At 42.7% G+C, this 18811-nt stretch overlaps 1 protein-coding gene across 6 annotated transcripts in view; it reads right to left on the reverse strand.

Annotated features, from left to right (window-relative positions):
- Positions 1-9290: 9290 nt before the first annotated feature.
- SGTA (small glutamine rich tetratricopeptide repeat containing alpha) overlaps positions 9291-18811 on the reverse strand; it is a 44517-nt gene continuing 34996 nt past the window's right edge. For 3 of the 6 annotated variants that reach the window (XM_036769457.1, XM_036769462.1, XM_036769465.1), the window contains exons 10-12: positions 18500-18589; positions 13674-13797; positions 9291-10824 (exon numbers count right to left, since the gene is read on the reverse strand). In XM_036769457.1, coding sequence (XP_036625352.1) covers positions 13683-13797; positions 18500-18589 — 205 coding nt within the window. In that variant the 3' untranslated portion in view covers positions 9291-10824; positions 13674-13682. The remainder of the gene's footprint in view (positions 10825-13673; positions 13798-18499; positions 18590-18811) is intronic. The other 3 variants (XM_036769468.1, XM_036769469.1, XM_036769467.1) reach the window with 2 other exon arrangements.

An 18811-nucleotide genomic window follows, 5' to 3' on the forward strand; every position in this document is an offset into this window, starting at 1 on the left:
TTATTTATTTAACATATTTGGTTTTCAGCATTGATTTTCACAACAGTTTGAATTACAAATTTTCTCCCCATTTCTACCCTCCCCCCCACTCCAAGATGGCTTATATTCTGGTTGCCCTGTTCCCCAGTCAGCCCTCCCCTCTATCACCCCCCTCCCCTCTCATCCCCTTTTCCCTTCCTTTCTTGTAGGGCAAGATAAATTTCTACGCCCCATTGCCTTTTTTTTTTTACTTTTTAAATTTTATTTTATTTGCAACATGGCTAATTAGAAATGTTCTGTATGACTTCACATGCATAATAGGAATCATATTGCTTGTCTTCTTAATGAGTAGAGGAGAAGCTGAGGAGATGGAGAGAATTCAGAACTGAAAATTAAAAAATGAATGTTAAAAAAAATCATGGCTGGGGGGAGTGGGGGAGATTGCTCTGGTTTATGTATCAGTGCCATGTCCAGGCAGTCCTTCCTAAGCCATAGCAGAAGACAGGGCCAGACCAGCATCTAGGCAACACAATGCCCAGGCAAGGCTGCTCGAGACACATGAGGAAACAAAGGCAGACCCCAAATCCAGAGGACCCAAGTCTGAACCACAGCGAAAGAGCCAAGGTAGCCATGGAGAGGTCTTACAAGAAGCCTGCTACCAGGACAGCCAACATCAACCAACTGGGGTCTCTCAAGTTACAAAAGAGCTAATTCCAGGTTTCTGATTATGCAAAAGGAGCCAAGCAAAAGGGTCAATGCTAAAAACTAAGCTGAACCAACAATAAACTGAACCCGAACCTAGGAGGGTCCTACAGAGAGAAGTGCTTTAAAGGTCTTGGCCACCACATCCAAGATCAGGAAAAGCCCAATCAACACCATCTAAAAGTCTGGGAATGAGTCCAGTCTGACCCAAGCACAAAGCCCCAATCTAGAAACTATGGCTGGGGATAGGAGTAAACAGAAGAAAATGCTGAACACAATGAAGAAATACCCTGGATTAAGAGAAGCCGAAGAAATGAAGATGGTAACTACCTATCCAAGTGCAGTCTCACAGGAAAAAAAGAGGACAAAGACTGGAAGAGTTCCTGGGAGAAATTAAACAAAAGATTTTTCTTTTTAAAATGTAGAATTAAATCAAATGACAGTCAGGAAGGAAAGAATAGGAAGGAGAATTAATAATAACTTAGAACAAAAAAAGGGAAACCTTACCCCAAAATTTAACTCTCTGAAAACTAGAATGGGCCAAAAAGAAAGCAATGAATCCATGAAACAACAAAAAATATTGAAACCAAATCAAAGATTAAAAAGACAAAAGAAAAGGTAATGTACAGTTACCAAAACAAGTCATCTGGATAACAGGTCAAAGAGAAATCATCCAGAAACATCCAAACTCCTACCAGTAAGGCTGCCATGGCAGCTACCTGTCAACCCTTCTGAAAGTTCATCAACAAGATTCATGTTGAGCTAATCTAGCAAGTGTTTCTTCTTCCACAGTCATAGCTATAAAAGAATGTTCTCAGCATCAAAGTCCTTGACATTGTCAAATGGTTCAGTGTCAGAAATGGATATGGTTTTATCCATGGAGAAGACACAAAATATGCAGGAACATTTGCTTTGCTCTAGTACCCTAAGGACTTCTGGTTTGCTCTGCAACTGAACCCTCCTTTGTTATTTTCCCCCATTAGAATATGAGCAGGGAATATCTTGATTTTCTACCAATATCCCCAGCACTTAGCCATAAATAGTACATAGTAAGTGCTTAACAAATTTATTCATTACTTCAAAGAGACGTGAGCAGAATCAGAACATTGTACTTAGAAACAGCAATATTGTAACCATGATCAACAGTGAAAGACTTGGCTACTCTGATCAATACAATGATCCAAGACAACCAAGACAACGTGGATAGGTCCAAAGGACCTGTGATGAAAACTGCTATCCACCTCCAGAGAGAGAACTGATGAATTCTGAATGAAAATCAAAGCTTCCCCACCCCCATTATTTATTTTTCTTGTTTGCATGTTTTCTTTTGCAACATGGCTCATATGGAAATATTTTGCATTACATGTATAATCGATATTATATTGCCTGCCTTCTCGAATGGTGGGGGAGGAATGTGAGGGAGAGAGAAAATTTGGAACTCAAAAAAAATTCAAATCAATGTTAAAAATGTTTTTAAAATGTAATTTTGTGGTAATGAAATAAATTGTATATTTTTAAAAGCCAAACTTATTTTTTTATTCACATCCCTGGTTTCTTCCAAAGCTCAGTTCAAATGCTACCTTTTATGTGAGGCCCTTTGGGATCTCCAGCTTCTATAGTCTAGCCCGCCCCCAAATCTCCTTATTTGTCTTGTATATATTCATGTGTACATATTGTCTACCCCAAGAGAACGCAGACTCCTTAATAACAAATAGTTTCATTTACGCCTCTGTATCTTCAGAATTCAGCACAGAGCTTCTGGCACATAGTAGGCATTTAACAAATGCTTTCTGAGGGATTGACTTGGATAGTTCTCTGACCGTAATGCTGACCACTGAGCTAAAGAGATACAGCCACAGTACTCCATCTGGTGGCTTAAGGTGTGAATTTCTTTTGGGCCTTCAAACCATCAGACCAAATTAGAGAATCAGTGTGCATTATAGAAACTGAGTTGGAATGAACCCTAGGGGCCTGCTGTTCAACGCAACAATCTCTTCTAAGCATTTCTGACCTGATGGAGGATCACTTAGGCTTAGCTAGAAAGTGTCATTAACACCATGGTGGGGTGAAAAAAGGATGTGATACCTGAAGACCTGGGTTCAAATCTCAGCTTTGACACACCTGCTGTGTCAAGGTGAATCACTTTTTCTCACTGAGGCTTCTTTACTATAGAATGAGGATAATAGTATTTGCATTACCAACCCCCCACAGGTGAGGCACTTTGTAAATCTTGAAGGATTAGAACTATGGGAATTATTATTATTTTGGCCAGTCTATTCATTCCACGAATATACGTGTGTGTATTTGTATGTATATATGTACGTAGCTCTCTAGTTGTTAGGAAGTTCTTGCTTAGAGTGAAGGCCCTGGTTCTGCCATTTGTGGGGAATAACATAAAAAAGAATTCCTCTTTCACTTGAGAATCCTTTAAGGAGCCCATCACAGTTGTGGAGCGAGGAGTGAAGCAACCTGGATTGGAGTTTCAGCTCCCCCACTTACCAAATGTGTGACTTTGGACAAGTCAGCTTCCCCATCTATAAAACAGATTAATAACCTCAAATGACCTCAGTGACCAGTTCCAAATCTTGCTGGTCTTTAAGAATATTTGGCTGCAGGAAGAGAGAAAAAAATATATAGTTTTTTCTCCTATATTTTTTCAAGAACATCCTGCACACAGAGGAAGAGGAAAGAGATCTTGTGCTTGCTGGTGGTAGGCTAAGCTGACCCACTACTTCTTGGTGTTCTAGTACCAAGGTTGGAAAAATCAGGAACTATTAGGGAAACCAATCCTCCTCCTTCACAGCCAACACAGCTTCAAAGAAGTCACTTTCAGGCCAAATTTTCTGCCTACTTTTTCTGAAGTCACGACTTATGCTAAATCCATGTCTAATTGCCAGCTTGTCGCTCAGTGCACCTTTGACAGAAACATTCAGAAATAGGCTATTTGTAACACAGGTGGGACAGAAGCAATAATTAAGTATTACGCACTTCCCTTCAAACAAAGAAAGCAAATTGACTCTGGAGCAGAAGCTCTGCTTTCTCTTTAGAAACTTTGACAGCTATTCAATTCTCCTGACTTCTGCTCCTCTCTTGATAATCTTCAGTGCTTCAGTTCCTTTCATGCTCAGACTAAGGGTTCTTCTTCAGGAGGAGGATGCCACTCAGAGTCAGGAAATAAAGGATGTGAGCGTTCTGGCCTCTGGGTCAGCCCAAATTTGCCTTCCGTTATAGGTAAACCTTGTAAATTCTGTGAATTTACACAGTTAAAGGCTTAGCACAGCCTTCCAATGGTTAAGACTCCTAAAATACAGATCAGATTATGCAAAACACCTCTCCCCATCCCCAACAGTCAAAAATCTCATCGTGGATTCAGCAAGGGTAGGTCATCTAGTTGCCAATCCCTTCACTTTACAAATGAGGGTCAGTACTGCCTCCAAGGTGAATTGAAAAATCCTCAGCCTGGCATTTAAACCTCTACAAGCTAGTCCCCTAGCTTCCTTTCTTTAACCTTCATTTTAGTCTCCTTGACAAACTCTCCATTCCTGTCAAACTGACCTAAGAGCAGTGCAACTAGTGCTATTTGCCTTTATACAAGTAGTTGGTCCCTCTCATTTGGGAGTTGGAGTTCCCTCACACCAACACCCACCCCCACACCCACCCTCACCCCCACCTAGAATCCCTAGCTTCCTTTAATCACATCCTATATAAGAACCTTTTCTTTATCCTTAAAATGGGAATGATAGTGGGCCCCCCCCCATAGAATTGTTGCAAAGATTTAATGAGAAAAATATATAAAGGTTTTATAAAGCAATGTTAGTTATTGGTCATTCTAGATGTAGACGTGTTCCAGTTAGGATCCTAGAGGAAGGAAGATTGGTCCAGAATAAGGTAGTCCAGGAAGGTTTCCAAGGTGGGGCAAGGGGACAGAAGTACCTAGGGAGAAATCCAAGCAAGGGGACTGCTCTGAGTCAAGGTATACTGAGGGAAACCACAAAATTTGATTGGAAAAGATCTAAATTTGGACTCAAGAGTATGTGGGTTCAAATTCCAGCTCTTCTACTTGCTGCTATGGTGGCCTTCCTTCTGCAACTCAGGTAACTTCATCCGAGAATCAGTCTCACCTATAAAATGAGAGTTGGACTAGATGACCTCTAAGGTCCCTTAAAATTCTAAATCTAGGATCTTTTCCTAACACCCATCTAATCTAATTATCTGGGTGCAAGTTACCACCAAAATGTAAACTCCCTGAGAGCAAATAGTTTCCTTTTATCTTTGCAACTGAAGCAAAGTAGCTCCACATGGTAAGTGCTTAATAATATATCTTGAATTTAATTGTGCATCATTGTATCATAAAGTAAAAAGCACATTGTCCAAAGAAATGGGCTCCAGTGAGGCTATTCCAATTACTAGCTGTGTGACTGGATAAAAGGCATCATATTAGGCTCGGCTTCCTCAATTGTAAGAATTTAATTACATACTTCACAAGGTTATAACTACAGCTGACTAAATGTACTTTCTTTACCAAGTCTTTAAAACAGCTTTATTTAATTTTCACAACAATCCTCTTAAGTACTACAAATAGATCCATCTTACAGATAAGGAAACTGAGGCCCAGAGGCAAAGTGCCTTGCCCAAGGTTACAGAGGTTCCAAAACTTATTTGGCCTACCCACCTCCTTTAGAAAAAAATTAACTCAGTGCCACCCTAGAAATCTCTAACCCTTTAACAGTTGTTTTTTTTTAAATTTGCATCATTTAAAAAAATAAATTTTTAAATGACACATCTTAAATTTAGTAATTTACTGTAAATTTGTGGGTCTTTTACTGCATTGAAATTTTGATGAGACAATACTGTGTCATGTAACCTTATAGTTTTGGGTTGTAAACAAGTCATTACACACACATATTCCTGCAGATGCATGCTGGACTTCCTGGCGATGCTGCGCAACACCCTCACCTGCCAACACTTGCTTGTTAAGACCTGTCAGTGGACTCAATCACTGATAGCTTACAACTTGCATTTTGTGTGTTTATTTGGAAAATAATGCAGGCACTCTGACTTATCTCTGTTAAGACAACAGATGAAGCAAGCACAAATGGTTTTTCAAAATTTTCTTCTCTTCTTTCCTTATGCTTCTACCACCCCCTTTTTATTTTACCTCCAATTGCACCTGAGGCTACTACTGTCTCCCAGTCCCCCCACCATCATTCATTCCAGCGCCCCCAGGGGCTATATTGCCCACTTTGGGAACCTCTGGTTACAAAGATCAGGTCAGAGACAGGGTTTGAACCTTGGTCTTTGCTGACTCCAAATGCAATCCTCTTCCCAGCATAGCACAGTGTCTTGCTAGTGTGCTTTTAAAATATAAAGTACTATACAAACATAAACTAAGCTGTCACATTAGCTTTTTATCTCCACTAGGAAAGAAAAAGAGGACATAGGCAATAAAGTGAAGTATGGAACATTTCCTTAGGTTACACCCGATAAAATGCTTCCAAAGATATTGATCAGTACAATGAAAGATACATAGGCTGTGAAATCCCCTCTTGGGGAAGGCCTTGGGGGACACCTGGCTCTAGTCCCAGGTCTCCAACTGAATCTGGGATTTCGAGTAACGTCCCTTTCACGTCCCTTCTCTTACAATGTAACATGAAGAGGGTGAACTGAAAGGTCTCTCATAATCATCTACCGCTCTAACTGCCCTTCCGGCTCTGACGTTCTGTAGTCTAAGATTCCTTCCAGCTCCAACATTCCATGAACCTGGATGGCAACTGAAAAAGGTAAAATGCAGCCAGATGGGAACATGACACTAATTTTTCTTTAGTGAACAAAGTGGTTATTATAAAAGACTAGAATGGGCATGGAGAGGGAAGGGAGGGCATGTAGGGGTGTTCGAAGGCATTTATATTCAAGGACAAATGTTATAGTCTATGTCTTGTCTCCAGTCAGAATACTTTATCACAGAGAGGAACTGGACTAGCCTTCCCACTCCACACCTTCAGGGAACTTTAAGCCTTCTAAGAATTGGCCTGATATGATTTGTTCTCAATCAATGAAATACCATGAGGAAAAAGGAAATATATGCTGTGTATAGAGATCTAGGATATACTTGAATTTTCTGGAAGATAAACCAAAGGTATTAAAATTTGTGAAAAATTAATCACCCCAGTGCCAAAGAACCATTGTTCAGATACCTATAAAAAAAGACTCATTCTCACATACACCCCCATGGAGACATATAATTTTTAGTACTTGGTTCTTAAATTAGAAAGTAATATGCCTTTACTTTGGTATTTCATGTGTTCCAGCTTATTTTAGCAATCACATATTACATTAAGTTCAACTTTGGAAAGTAACCCAAGCCCTATCAGTCTATCTCATCCTGGGGTGGGGTGGCCATCAGGATCTTTGAAATTTGTCACAAGGTGGATAACTTTCTCTAAGACCTTCCCCCTGGTCGCAGCATTATGTTGAGAAGCAGCAAGGCCTAGCACATTAGAGGGTGGGCCTCAGAAGTCAGCAAGGCTGAGTTTGGGTCCAGCCTCTGACACCTACTGGATGTGACCTAGTCTATGTGAAACCACCCCATTGTGCCTTGAAGCAATTCTCTAAGACTAAAAGTTGCAAAGCAGTTCACCTTCTCATTAGGAGCTCCCTATGGCAGGAGACTGGTCCAACCAACCCTTCCCCCCACCAAAAAAAACCCCAACGTGAAATTAGGAAAATTTATGTGTTCCAATGGCCCTTTGGCAATAACTCTGCTTGTTTTGAGTGGGCAGAATGGATTAAAAGTCAGGTTGTTTGGTTTCTACATTATTTGGGTTCTAGGTCCTTCCTCTGCTACTAACTTGAGCTTTCCTGCAATAGACAGAGATGATGGGAGAGGTTCCTTACCACTCAAACAAGTGTCCCTGGATCCTGGTACCATAGCAGCCCTCTCCTGCCACCCTTGATTTCACACCTGAGGCATTCCTCCTTCTCTGATGACTACTGACTTCCTTTAAGTCCCAACTATAAAAATTCCACCTTCTCCAGTACCTTCCCTGTTAATTCCTATTTATCCTGTATAGGGCTTGCTTCATATATATTTGTTTGCAAGTTATCTACCCCATTAGATTCTAAGCTCCTTGAGAAAAAGGGCTGTCTTTTGTGTGCTTAGCAAAGTGCTTGGCACATAGTAGGCATTTGATAAATGTTAAGTGATTGATGTGTCACAGTCTAGTAACAGAAAGACTCCAACTACTGTTATTCCCAATTTACATACTGGGAAACTGAGCTTGTTTTCTTTAATGACTTGTCCAAGGTTTGGCATCCACTGCAAAGAACCTCTGGACTCCAAACCCAGGGATTATTCCACTATATACCATTTTCCTAGTGAAAGTGAAAATGCCCAGGAAAAGTTAGCACACACAAATTTAAGGCATTGTGCTCTACACTCAGAATATTGGTGTTAAAAGGTCCCTTGGAGACCATCTACAACCACCCCTTATCTCATAGATGAGGCCACTGAGCCACAGGTTCCAGTGACAGAGATGGGACAAGAAGCCACAGAGGATGACTCAGTTCTGGGTCTCTTTCCACTCCACAAGACTATCTCCTTCACAAGTGCCCCTCCTTAAGAATCTGTCTGCAGAGAAGTTGAACTGTTTGTCTTGTAGTGGGATAACTGTCCCTATGTCAACACATTGCTGTGGGGAAAGGCAGAATACCAGCATGGGCCAATCCTGCATTTCGGTGAGAGACAATCTGGGATCAGATCCGAGTTCTGCTACTATCTGTCTGTTATCTATATGTAATGCTGGGGAAGCCATTTTGCCTGTGGATTTCTGCTTCCTCCTGAGAGGGTTGGACCAAATGATTACCAAGGGTCTAACAAACGGTTATTTCAAACCACTCCAGGCCTCAGCCATGCTGAAGCCTCAGGCTGACTCTAGCTATAAGAATAAGGTGTGAGGTCATGTTCTGTTCTCAATAGAATCTGCTCTTGATAAGTAATATATGGAAAGGGAAACCTTCAAAATTATATGGTCTGCCCCCACTTAAAAAATAAAAACAATCCTAGAATCACTGCATAACATTAACCCATCTTCCAGCTGTGTACCAAGGCAAACTTGTAGTGAGAACATCAGGGGACTTGCAGTTGGGGTATCATGGATTCAAATCCCAGCTCTGACACCAATTCCTGACGTGGCCAAGGCCATGGTACTTCCTGAATCAGTTTCCACATATCCCCTTAGCTCACAAGACTGTTGTGTGGAGAGTACTTCGCCAACCTCAGGCTATTTTAAGAAATGTGAGTGATGACTCATTTTGTGAGTGCTTGAGGACAGCCCTCCTGATGACTTGTGAGAGGTATTCTCATGGCTCCTATGTTTGACCGCTTTATGCCTGGTGTGCACTGTGACCCTATGGTGGGCAAAGCAAACAGCTGCTCACGCTTTCATTTCTCTGCCAGGCAGTACTGGGCCAAAGGCACACTCCTAAAGGTCAACAGCACCGCATAGGAAATTCAAACCAAACAGAAGCCTGGGCCCTGTGCCCAGCCTTCTGGATTGATGGTCTCCTAAGGCACTTGGGAGTGAGGACAAAGGGACTGAAGGGAGGACAAATAAAAAGGTCACAATGTATATTTATTCCCCACACATTACATTCTTCACCACAGTTAAAACTGAAGAGTTAAAAACATTGTGGGTGACGATGGATTACAGGTGATCACTGTTTTGTTTCCTGCTAGTCATCTAGAACACTCAAAGCTCATCTACCTCCCCAAGAGACTCCCTGAAAGCAACAGGGGGACAGCTGCCCTTTCTAACTATGGAGTCTTCCGTCCAATTATCCGATACAAGACTGAGACACTGTCAACTTGCCCCGCTCGTAAGTTTCATGACTCATATAACTAGTTCTCCTTCTTGTCTTCTCTTCTCCCCCCTCACACACCTTTACCAAACTCTATCTGATCGTGATGAGTGGAGGCCTCCAGGGTTTTCAATGAGGTATCCAAACTACTGCTGGGCATGGTAGCTAATTCCATTGCTACATGGGCAAAATGCAGCCTCACCTCCCTGAAAGTTCCTATAAAACACTGCTGTCTGCCACCTTCATGAGTCCAGCAGCTGGCCAATGTAGGTTGCTGGATCTGTTGTCCCTTATCAGTCCCACCCTCCTTGCACAGAAAGGGAGAAATTTTGCAGATATTCCTCTCCAGTAGAAACCCAAGTGCCTGCTATCACCTGTGTGCAAAGGGACAGTGAGACAGGCAATGGAAAAGTGAAAAGACTGATGCATGAAGCTCAAGTCTCTCCACCTGGTGAATGAGAAACAAGTGGGCACCAGGTACAAATCATGATTGTGACTAGATGTTTGTGAGATCACTGGCAAAAAAGATCTGAGGAAAAAAAAAACAAGTTCCTATCAAAATGCTCAATTTGAAGAAAGTCACAGAAACTGGTCTTACGCACCCCAATAAGACTGCCCCCTCCTCCTAAAAGGTTCAGGATAACAAAAGCTTCTATCCACATCCACAAATGAACTTTTTCCCATGCATACAGATAATCCAAACTGCACTGACAACATCTTTACGCCCCAGATTATAAATGGCAGTGAGCATTTTTAGAGCAGGACACTCAGCTGGAGGAGCACTGGGAACACCAGGCAACCTGAGAGGATGTTCGTGTTTAGAAACTGACTTCTAATCATGAAAGAAAATACTTTTTTCCTCTTTAAAAAAAATAAAGAGGAGATGAACACAACCCTCAAAGCCCCAGGTAGCCAGTGTAATGTGGCCCACAAACACAAGATGGTGGAGGCTTCTTAACAGAAAACTTGAAACATCTTGTAAATAGGGCTGAGAACCACCCATAGGCCCCACTGCAGAAAATACTTCAGTAACTGACTTTCTGAGAGCTAAAAGAGGGTGGATGCTGGTTTGTGTTTACAGCTTGCTGGCTCTTTTTCGGGAAAAAAAAATAGTCTGGGTAACGGAGGGAAGAAGGAGAGGGAAAGAAAAGGAAAATAAGAATCCATCTTAACATGCAGGTCCAATAATTTTTTTTCTTTTTCTCTCGTGGAAATTCCAACTGGAGAAATGGCAGAACACATGGCTTCCAGTCTGTACATCGAAGGACTCAATTCTCAATGGTGCTGCTGTTAAGAGAACATAAATCCAATGAAAACCATAACAATCTAACCCCCTCCAACAAGTCTTTGTTAAGGGCCTACTATGTGCAAAGCACTGGGGATGGGTCTAGGAATGAGAAATGCCATCTGACCCTCAAAGTAAAACCATATTCTGAATCATAGAACCTCAGAGTAGGGAGGAACCCCAGGGATCACCTAGGAGAACCCTTACTTAAAGAGGAACCCTTTGCACTCTAACAGCTAATAACACAGCTAACATATAGCACTTTAAAGCTGACGGATCAGTTTTAGATCCATTTTATCCCAACAGTTGCCTTGTGAGGTAGATGCAAACATTCCAGTTTGGCAGAATATCCTGAGGCTAAGAAGTCGCTTATCTGAGGCACAAAACTGGAGGTGGTAGACCCATAACTAATCCAGGTTCCCGGAATCAAGTCCAGTTCCATTCTACCACAACCTACTATCTCTCAGGTACCATTATCCCCATTTTACAAAAAAGGAAACCTGAGGCTCGAGAAGTGAAGTGGTCCCCCTGCCTTTCACGACTATCCCCAATAACCCAATGCTCCATTACCTCCACAGAAAGCCCATTCCATGACTTGATGGATCTAATTTTCTTAGGAAATTCTTTATATTGGCATGGAATGTGCCTTCCTATAACTGTGACCATTTGCTCTAGTCCTGCATTCTAGAGTCAATCGAAAGTCTTTTAAAATATTCAAAACCTCCTTTGCCTCTGGGAGTCTTCCTTTACTCATGCTCAACATTTCTCTTTTCTTTAAGCCGTTCCCAAATAAAATGGTCTTAAGTACCCTCACACTCCTGGTCATATCCTAAAGACTCCAGTATTGTTTTTGTAAGGTAAAACTTAGAACAGCGGTGGGGAACCTGTGGCCTGGAGGCCACATGTGGCCCTCACCCTGCCTTAGCAGGACTTTTAACATAAGCCTGGAACTAATTCAGCTTGACTTCGAACTATTTTTTGGGGGCTACAGTGCTGAATCATACTGGACTTTAGAGCTGGCTCATGAAGAACCCCACATCTAATACCTAAATCCTTTACTTGCACAGACTTTTTTCCTCTTTAATTTAAGCACAGGTAATGATGCTGAGGATCTGGTATTATCCAATAGTGTGAAAAGTCCATTACAAACAATATTGACAAAATTCACTAGACATCTTTAAGAAAAGATGCCAGTAAGGGACTACGCTAGAAAGAATCACCTGCAAACCTAGGCAGGCCCTGATATAAATCCAAATAACAAAACCTTGCATATAGACGATGCCCTAACTCTAGAGAACTCAAGCTACATTCATGCATACAAAACACTTTTCCTTCCACTATCCCTGACAGCCCCTTACCAAGCACCCTTCTTAAGCCTCTGTGTCACAGAGGTAACTCTAGGCTCTTGATGGAAGTCAACAAGCTCTATTTCTGTTGCTGAGGACACACTTAGCTATTTAGAGAGTTTCCTCACCAGAGGGTGGGCCAACAAGTGATGAAATTTCTTTTTTAATTCAAAAAAGTAACTCATGGAGTAGTTGCATACTGGGTTGATGGAGTATCCGTGTCTGTGAGACAGGCAGCTCTGCAGGTACAGTTCTTGTCTCACATATAAGGAAACTTGAGGACAAGAAGCGAAGTGACCACAGGCAGAGACACAACAGGGAGGAGAGAGAGCAGTCCAAAGAAAAGAAAACCACAATGTGACAGAGCAGAAAGAGGGCTGGACATGAAGTCTGGAGACCTTGGTTTAAATCCAGACTAGAATGAAACCCCACTAGTCCTGGGGCAATGGGCAAGGGGGTCGCCTTCTCAGAGCCTCAGTTTTCTCATGAGGATAGCAGCATTTGCACTAATTTCCTCATTTAGAAATTGTGAGGAAAGTGATTTGCAACAATCAGGCACATATAAGTGTGAATAATGAAGATGTTTACAGTGAAAAACAACAAGTGGTAAAGAAGAGAATCCTGGGCCCGAGTTTAAAGGCTGGAGGCTGTGTGCTAGCTTTGCCACTTGTGAGGCGGTACAGTATACCGGAGCACTGGACTTGGCATTTGGAGAGACTGGAGTTCCAATCCCACAGCCGACCGTGTGACTAGAGCAAGTCATTCATAATAATCACCAGCTTTTAACTGGATAGGGCTTCAAGGTTTGCAAGGTAGCGGTCTGGCTATCTGATCTAATCCTGCCAACAATCCTAGGAGGTAGGCTTTATCATTTTATTATCTCCATTTTACAGATAAGGAAACTGAGACTCCCCCACAGAGTCACCCAAACTGCCTCTTAAAATCTCCCACACTGTTTCCTCATCTGCAAAATGTGGATCAAAATATTTGTACTGTATATTAGCCACTTCACAGGTTTGTTGTTAAGAATCCATGAGAAGTCAACCTTAAAGTATCTGTAAACCTTAAAGCTTGTTATGTTTGCTAATATTTTTAGTCGAGTGACTGTGTACCAGTCACCTAACCTTTCTGGGTGTCACTTTCCTCCTTGGCAAACGGGGACAAGAACACTCACCCCAAGACTACCATGAGAACATCTCCATTTAAAAAACCACTGACACTGTAAATGTAAGCTATCATCGCCACTACAGGGAACAACAGTTAGGGTTATTCAAAAATGTCACTGGCTCCTCATCTTAAGGAAGAGGATGGAAACGACCTGTCAGGTATTTAAGGGGAATTTTCTGCGCTGGATGGAGACCCCCCCTCCCAAACTGTGAGGTTCTGTGCACTTCTAGATATGGTCACATAGGCCAAAACAGGGACCCGAACCCCACCGATGTGATTCAGGTAAGTACCCTCTCCACCGCTATGTCGTGTCACCTCATCAGGCCCCAAACGCATACCTTCACTGTTCATTCCTGCTGGTCATCATTGCTGGCACTGGGGGTCCGACTCCTAATCTGGCTTCTGAGCTGTTCTATCAACTCTGGGTTTTGTTGCTGCATCTGCTGAGCAAACTGTTGGCCTCTGAAGAATAAAACCAAACACATGCAATTAGAATAAGCAAAACCCAACTCGACCAGAAAGGAGATGAAAAAATAAGAAAAGCTCACAGTCCAAAGGGAAAAAGAACAGCAGGAGGCTGGACTTCTAAGTTCTGAGAGTCCACCTTGGGGTCTGGGGTCACCTTGCTGTTTCTGACACTGGAACTTATCATCCCAGTCAATCACACTCAAACCCATGTGCTCTCTAGCTGCCTTCTTTACTTTCCAGCTGTGATAAGGAATCACAGAATTTCAGAGTTGGAAGGGAGCTCACTGACCTCCTAAACCAAGTTCTCTACCTGAAAAAGGCCTTTCCACAATAAACCTGACACGCAGTCATCCACGCTTTGCTTGAAGAGCTCAGCTGGGCAGGAGACACCGAGCCCTCTGCCTGTTCTCCTGCTGATTGCCTCAAATTCTTAGAAAGCTTTTCCCAACATCAAGCCTAAATTCACCACTCTGCAACTTCCATGCCGCTCATAGTTCTGCCTCTTTCACAACCAACTTCCAAATATTTGCAAACAACTATCATGTTCCACATTCCTTCCCTCACCTTCTCTAGGCGGAACAAGCCTTCTGACAACTTGAACCCAAGGTCCCTTTGCCATCTGTTGTCTTCCTCTATCAGCATCTTCCCAAAAGTGAGATGCCCAGAACTGAACCCAGTACTGCAGAGCAAGGCAGAAGCAGGGTCGGGGCCTGGACCAGTGCAGAGGACATTAGGATTCTCCCTTCCTTACTCCTTCCTGGCTATCTGACCTCCTTCAATGCCATCTAAGATGACATCAGTTTCCTGGGGCACCATCAGCACACTGATCACTCATGGTAAGCTTGCAGGCCACTAAAACCCCCAGATTCTTTTCTGTCTGCTGTCTAATCATGACCCATCCATCTTATACTTGGGAAGTTGGTATTTTGAACCAAAATGGATAACTGTACATTTATCCCTGTTAAATTTCAACTCATTAGATTTGCTCTGGCCTGTCAAGATCTTTTTGAATTCTGACAGTCATTCAAAGTGGTAGCTGTCCCTTCAAACTCTGGATCCCCTATAAATCTGAGGAGCATACCATCTAAGTGCCTTCATCTAAATCACTGATAAAGTGTTAAATAGCACCAGTCTCTGGGAAACTCCCCTGAAGACCTCCATTCGAGTTGGCTTGAACCATTACTGGGTCTCTTTAGGTCTGACCACTCCACAGTTTTGAATTCATCTAGCATACATCTAGCCTACATCTTCTCCATCTTTTCCAGGAGCTCAGGAGGAGACATGTCAAATGTTCTGCTAAAATCTAGATAAATTCTATTTACAGCATTTCCCAGGGCCATTCCTACTGAAGCCAAGAAGACTCTCACCACCATTTCCTTTTCTAGGTGCTCACTGACCATCTCTTTGCTAAGGTGTTGGATAGGAAGTGAAGTCAAATTCACTGGCCTGCAATTTTCAGGTGCCATTCTCTTCCCCCTTTTGAAAATTAGGACAGTGTTTATCTAGTCCTGCAACGTCATGGACAGCGGGTTAGCAATCACCAGCTCTTTTAATTCTCCAGAATGAAGTCAATTTGGACCATGTGACTTCAAATCATCACTCGCAGAGGGCAGCTAATACTCTTATGCTGGGTATCAACTCTCTATTAACCATGTGCGTTCTATTCCTTCCCATGCAAAGATCATCCTCTTTGTTAGAAAAAAACAGAAGCAAAATAAAGAGCTGAGCAGCCCTGCCTTCTCTCCACTATCAGTCACTACCGTCCCATCTCCTCTGAGTGCCAAGCAGTCCTTTCCCTCCTGTGAGCCTAAAAAGAACTTTTTACAAACCACCCCCGTTGTTGCCCCCAGTGTTCCTCATTGGCTTCAGCTTGCTTGGAGCATTAGCACTGCTCACACCTACTATGAGGACCATGCCACACTTGGGTAGTCATCCTCCTTGACCCATCCCCTTTGCGTTCACTGTCTGTACACCACACCGCTTTCAAACACCCAAGTTTGTTGGTGAATCCCCTGTCCATCCAGTGTTCTCTAGACAGTATCCCCTTCTTCTCTTCATTGAAATAGTTTCTCTTTGTGTCTTCAGAATTGCATGGTCGATCTCTTCCCATCCCTCCTGGGCTGACTTCTCCAGCAGAATTTTAGTCCATAGGATCCTACCTACCCTTTCTCGAATTCTTTTGAAATCTGCTTTCCCAGAATCTAAGAAGTATGGCACAACATTCCTGGCTTTCTTCTTTTTCTCTACCCACAATTCTAAAATACAGTAAGTGGTTCCCAAGTAACTACTGGGTCCCAACATTCTCAGATGAGGCTCTGAGTTGCTAAGTCCTGTCTATTCCCTCAATAACTGCACTAGCATGCCTAGAACACTGCAAATCTGAATTGTAATACCTTCTCTCCTGTACTACCCCCAACACCAATTTATCAAGTAAAGCACTGACATTCAAAACCCTCCACAATCGTACCACTAACCTTCTTAGATTTGTCCTAGACTCCCCGAAAATCACGTACCCTAAGCTGTAGCCAGTGGACTCCCCAACATCTTCTACTTGTCCTATATTTATGCCTTTTCTCACACCATTCTAGTCACCTAAAATGCCTTCCACACTCTATGAAAATCCTAACTAGACTCAGCTCAGGTGTTACCTCTTCTAATTCTCAAGCCTTCCCCTATTGCTCCAATCATAACTTTACTTCCTTAAACACCGTGTAGCATTGTGTGCCTCTCTTATGCACTTATGTTCTGTGACAAAGGTGGGGAGGGGGATATCTTGCGTTCTCATTATATACTATAGGTCACATGTCCTAGGGCATGTGATTCTGTTCCCTATAATGACGCACATGGCAGTTACTTGAAAACAAGTGTAAAGATATGGTTGAGGTACCAGATACGCACTACTGAAGAGGCTTTCTGATTTCCTGTGCATGAGTCTGAGACAACAAAGAGACAAACAAACTTTGTTTAAAGTACCTGACCAAGCCAATTCCAAACTGGCAAAAGAGTCTGGGGGGAGACAGATGGCCACCATTCTCACATTGATCAAATGGAAATAAAACTCTAAAAGGCATAAGGGAAAAATGGAGAGAGGTCGGGGAGGACAGCGAGAACTAATTCATCAGAAAAGTTTTAGGAAGCTTGTGAGTCATGTAGTCCATCCTAGAGAGAAGCTTTAAGTCCCTTTGGTGAGCTAAAAGCAACTCTGGTTATTTCTTTCCTCTTGTGAATATGAATTTCCATTTCCTGGGGGAAAATACACTTGCAGTATAAAGAGAGTGGGGCAAAGCAGGGAAAGAAGGTAGGTATTAGAGCCAGGACATTTACATATGATAGTAATGTGTATCTTGCTGGGGTTTAAGACCACAATCACAGTACAGCAGAATGCCAAAGTTCTTTGATCCAGAGATACAGGTAGAGAAAGGCAGAGACAAAAGCAAAGACAGAAAGACAGAGAGTTAAAGAGAACACACTTTCCCTATAGAGTATGATAAAGAAGGTGCTGAGCCAAGAGCAAAAATTTTCCTAAGTCAATCCAAAGAAAAATCTTTTACATCTTCTAATTTGTATTACAGTTATCTCAGTATATTTCCCTATCCCTAAAATTCAAATAAGAGATTTCCTTCCTGTTATAGATTTTTGGATGTTATGCCACAGATAAAGAAATGTACAACATAACACATAAGTGCATAAAAGTATGAGCAGCAGTCTAAGTAAGACCCAAGGCAAAAGGTCATCACTGATGCAGGAATCAGTGATGCTTCCTGTAGGTGGCATTTGAGATATGCTTCAAAAGATAGGTGTTGGGAGGGGGGAAGGCGCGGCAGCGGAATCCAATGAGCAGAAGAGTACATTTTGGGCAGAGATAAGTCAGGGAAGCAGTGGAATGAGCAATACAAAAGGCATATATAGGAGACTGAGTAGTTTGGTTTGACTAAGCTTGGTAGCATGTGAAAAGAAGAATGGATGGTGAGGGACCCTCGAATATCAGACTAAATAAAGAAGTCTCAACTCTGGCCAGTATGCAGTAAGAAACTACTGAAGGGTTCTGAGACGATAGGAGCCACAGCCAGAGCTCATCAGATCTACTAGGGAAGAGCAGTGTGGCAGCATGTTACTACCAGAGCTGGTGGCAGGATGGCCTGAACTTAAAAGCCTAGATGGATGCTAACAGATTATTTTTGGAAGGGGGGGGGGCAGTGGGACTAGACAAGGGGACCACAAAAAGAATGCCTCACATACAGTAGGTTCTCAGGAAAAGACTGTCAAATAGGGTTCCTTCATATTTGCTCTCCATGCCAGCCACCAACATGTTCAGGAGAAATAAGAACAGTATTCTGGTGCTTGTTCATGACCCTGTGAGTGTCAAAACAACCCCTTCTTTGGCTATGTAAACCACTAGGACTGCTTGGGAAAGAATCGTCTTCCACAGCATGGCAAGAGGAGTGATGGAGCTAGCACAGAGGCCCCAAGGCTGTCATTAGTAAGTGGCTTCCATGACCCTGGGAGGCCATGGCTGAAGTCCAAGGCTGACTACTGGTGGTAGAGTAAGGACTTCTGGTTGTTACGTGGGGTGGTTGGCGTTTGCTTTTCCGTCTGCTTCTCCTGCTCTACGGATGGACTTGATCCAGAGTGACTTTTTTCCATTTTTAAGAGCTCTGCTTCATCCTCCTCCCCTAACAAAGGCAAATCAACTTACGCCTGGATGAGGCTGGCGAGGTCATTTGGAGAAGGGCTGGCTCCAGCAGCTCCCAAAGGGTTGTGGCCACCTGATATCATCCCAGACATGCTGCAAGGAGAGGATTTATTACTCACAAATAGGCCAACTCTGGTCCCTCTGACTCCAGGTCCTTGGCAGGACAGACTGTTACAAGAGACTTGGTAAAGAATTAAGATTAATCCCTTTTGGATGCTTTGCTTTCCCTAGTTCAAGTGGTTCCCTGCTGGAGTTTGGCAGGCTCCCGGCAGATTCAGAAGTTTTCCAATATACCCATTTCTCCCACCTTCTCCT

The sequence above is a fragment of the Trichosurus vulpecula genome, chromosome 1 (genome assembly GCF_011100635.1).
Source record: "Trichosurus vulpecula isolate mTriVul1 chromosome 1, mTriVul1.pri, whole genome shotgun sequence".
Classification (NCBI taxonomy): domain Eukaryota; kingdom Metazoa; phylum Chordata; class Mammalia; order Diprotodontia; family Phalangeridae; genus Trichosurus; species Trichosurus vulpecula.